Raw genomic sequence first — 3,174 nt, 5'->3', positions numbered from 1 at the left:
GCACCCCACTGCTGGTCTTTTTAATTCCTACCACTGAGGTGGTGTGAAGTGGAAACCAGCTGTAGTCGGAATTTGCATTTCCTTGACAATTACAGATGTTGACATTCTTTTCCTGTCATTATTGACTGCTCATATGTCTTTTATGAAGTGTCTGTTCACTTTGGATTTTATTCTTTAATTGGGCTTGTTATATTTTCATCCCTGAGTTGTGGAAGATGTGCACGTATTCTGAATGGAGTTCCTTTGTCAGAATTACTTGATGTGAATATTTTTCCTAGTCTGTGGTTTGCCTGGTCTTTGTGCTCCTCAAGTTTGTCACCTGCTGTACCTTTCTCTTCTGCACTCTCATTACATCATGCCACCTCAGTGTTGACAGGGAAAAAACAGGCTTTCTAATTGGAATTCCCACCTTACTATATTAAAAAAGCAAAACTTATGTACCCTTATTTTCCTCCTTCCATAGTATTAAAGCTGATGGCTCAATTTTTTAATCATATTAAAGATTTCACAGACAGAATTAAGTAGTGTACGTATAGGTTAGGTAGGGATATTGGACTCACAGGAGAATCCAGTTCCCAGAGCATCAAATTAAGGTTACGCCTGCAAGGAACAAAGACATTTTAATTGTTTTTTTACAATTATTTTTAAAATACTCTATGGAATATGCTTAAGAAATACATTATAAATCTTCCCACTTTGTCTTTACAAAACATGGTAAATCAGCTTTTTACAGGTAGGTCACTTTCTACATTTGTTCACCAAAAATATGTTATGTTCTCTCTCTCTCTCTGTTTTTTTTTATGTTCTGTACTTTTGTGTGAACATTAGTATCTCAACAATGTGGAAAAAATTGCATCTCCTCTTCACAGCACTTGCTTCTAACTAACATAATGATATATTTCTTTGTCTATGTGTTTAAGTCTGTTCCTTCTCCTACTAGATATATTCCATGAGATTGGTAGTTTTTTCACTGCTGTAACCACAGAACCTAGAATAGAAAAAAATCAGTCTTTGCAGTGTAAATGAATAAATGAATGTGTGAATTTACAAAACAGAAAGAATTCTCTATTCTGTAACCTCTTAGTTAAATACCAAGAGATAAATTTCACTAAGTAAATGTTTCTGAAATTAAGCCAGATAGCTATGGCTTCCGAGTAAAATGCTACAGTGAAGATTTATCTATTATAAAACATCTGAAACAACAGCATATCATAGTTGGTGGGACCCTAGATAACCAATTTCCTTTTTTGTCCACTTGAATGATGCCAATTACTATTGGCTTTCATATCTGGATTTTGTTCCTTTGGCTTTTTTTTCCCTTAATGTGTTAATTAAAATATTAATTATAGATTTCCTCAAGAAGAAAGGTAGAAATGTATGAATATGTATATACATAAAATATGCAATATTATTACATTATTATACTTAATTAATATACCATATGCATATATATGAATATATACACACACACAAGTGTGAGAGAGTGTGTTTTTGTATGCGTGTGGTTGAGATATAAAGAAAGAGACAATGCAGAGACACAGAATACACATATTTATGTAAATATTCTGATATGTTTTCTGAATAGGGAAATGTCCCAGTAGCTGAGTATATCAATGAGTAAATGATAAAATGAATGGAAGAAATGCAGAATCTGGATCAGACAGGATTCCTCACTTTCTCTGCCACTCTGAGTTTTCAAGGAATGAGAAAATGACTTCCCCAAACCACACTACAGTGACAGAATTCATTCTCTTGGGACTCACCGATGACCCAGTACTAGAGAAGATCCTGTGTGGGGTGTTTCTGGCGATCTATCTGGTCACGCTGGCAGGGAATGTGTGCATGATTGTGCTGATCAGGACCAACTCCCACCTCCAAACGCCCATGTACTTCTTCCTGAGCCACCTCTCCCTTGTAGACATCTGCTATTCCTCCAATACCACTCCCAATATACTGCACAACTTCCTCTCAGGCCAGAAGACCATCTCCTATGCTGGATGCTTCACACAGTGTCTTCTCTTCATTGCCCTGGTGATCACGGAGTTGTATATCCTTGCTTCAATGGCATTGGATCGCTACGTAGCCATCTGTAGCCCTTTACATTACAGTACCAGGATGTCCAAGAACATTTGCCTCTCTCTAGTCACGGTGTCTTATACTTGTGGTTACCTTAATGGACTCTCCCAGACACTGCTGACTTTCCACTTGTCCTTCTGTGGCTCCCTGGAAATCAACCATTTCTACTGTGCAGATCCTCCTCTTCTACTGCTGGCCTGCTCCGACACCTCCGTCAAGAAGATGGCGATGCTGGTAGTTGCTGGTTTGACTCTGTCAAGCTCTCTCTTCATCATTGTGCTATCCTACCTTTTCATTATTGCAGCCATCTTGAGGATCCGTTCCTCTGAAGGCAGGAGCAAAGCCTTTTCTACTTGTGGTTCCCACTTGACAACAGTCACCCTATTCTACGGGACCCTCTTCTGCATGTACATAAGGAGTCCATCTGAGAAGTCTGTAGAGGAGTCCAAAGTATTTGCAGTCTTTTATACTTTTTTGAGCCCCATGTTGAACCCATTGATTTATAGTCTAAGGAACAAGGATGTGATCCATGCTTTGAAGCAAATCATTCAGGGAAATCTCTTTTATAAAACTGCATTGTAGGCATCTGTTTGCTGCAATTACTATGTGTTTGTAATAACATAGTGAATCCCTTCACAAACCTACCAGTCTATAGTCATTCTATAGTCTCTTCATAAACTCATAATGACATTAGCAAATTCCTCTCAAAATTAATAGCTTCAAGACAATTTGTTTTAATAAAAACCATTATCATTGAAGGTAAACAATATTTGCCGTAGCAAAAAATCTCAGAATATGAATTGGGTGGTATCCAATAATTCCCTAAAATATTTAGTGTCTCTACTTACTTTGGAGTATTAGAATTAATTCAGTCTGATAAGAACATTGGAATTCCAACTTTCTGAATTATGTGGTCTATAGAACCATAGTGAGTTTCAAAATGGAGTGATTAATTTTATACTTTAAAAAAGTATGTAATAATCTATTCTTCAATGAATGATAAATAATAATGGTTCTGGGCCATGAGTAATCATTGGAATCACCTTCGGGAGATTTAAATATATGCCTAGGTTTAAGCATTCTATAAATTTTTCCCTA

The 3,174-nt window shown here is 36.7% G+C and overlaps 1 protein-coding gene across 1 annotated transcript; it reads left to right on the top strand.

Annotated features, from left to right (window-relative positions):
- The first annotated feature begins 1,710 nt into the window (after positions 1-1,710).
- Positions 1,711-2,658, top strand: LOC100484465 (olfactory receptor 5M10). Its single transcript, XM_002926861.1, has one exon. It carries the CDS (start codon positions 1,711-1,713, stop codon positions 2,656-2,658), a length of 948 nt encoding a protein of 315 aa, XP_002926907.1.
- The last annotated feature ends 516 nt before the right edge of the window (positions 2,659-3,174 follow it).

The sequence above is a fragment of the Ailuropoda melanoleuca genome, chromosome 16 (genome assembly GCF_002007445.2).
Source record: "Ailuropoda melanoleuca isolate Jingjing chromosome 16, ASM200744v2, whole genome shotgun sequence".
Classification (NCBI taxonomy): domain Eukaryota; kingdom Metazoa; phylum Chordata; class Mammalia; order Carnivora; family Ursidae; genus Ailuropoda; species Ailuropoda melanoleuca.
Note: the sequence above shows the minus strand (reverse complement) of the source record. Positions and strands in the feature narration are given on the sequence as shown.

What these genes read in the sequence shown, in the direction of transcription:
- LOC100484465 (XM_002926861.1), top strand. Translation starts at nt 1,711, where the DNA reads ATGACTTCCCCAAACCACACTACAGTGACAGAATTCATTCTCTTGGGA.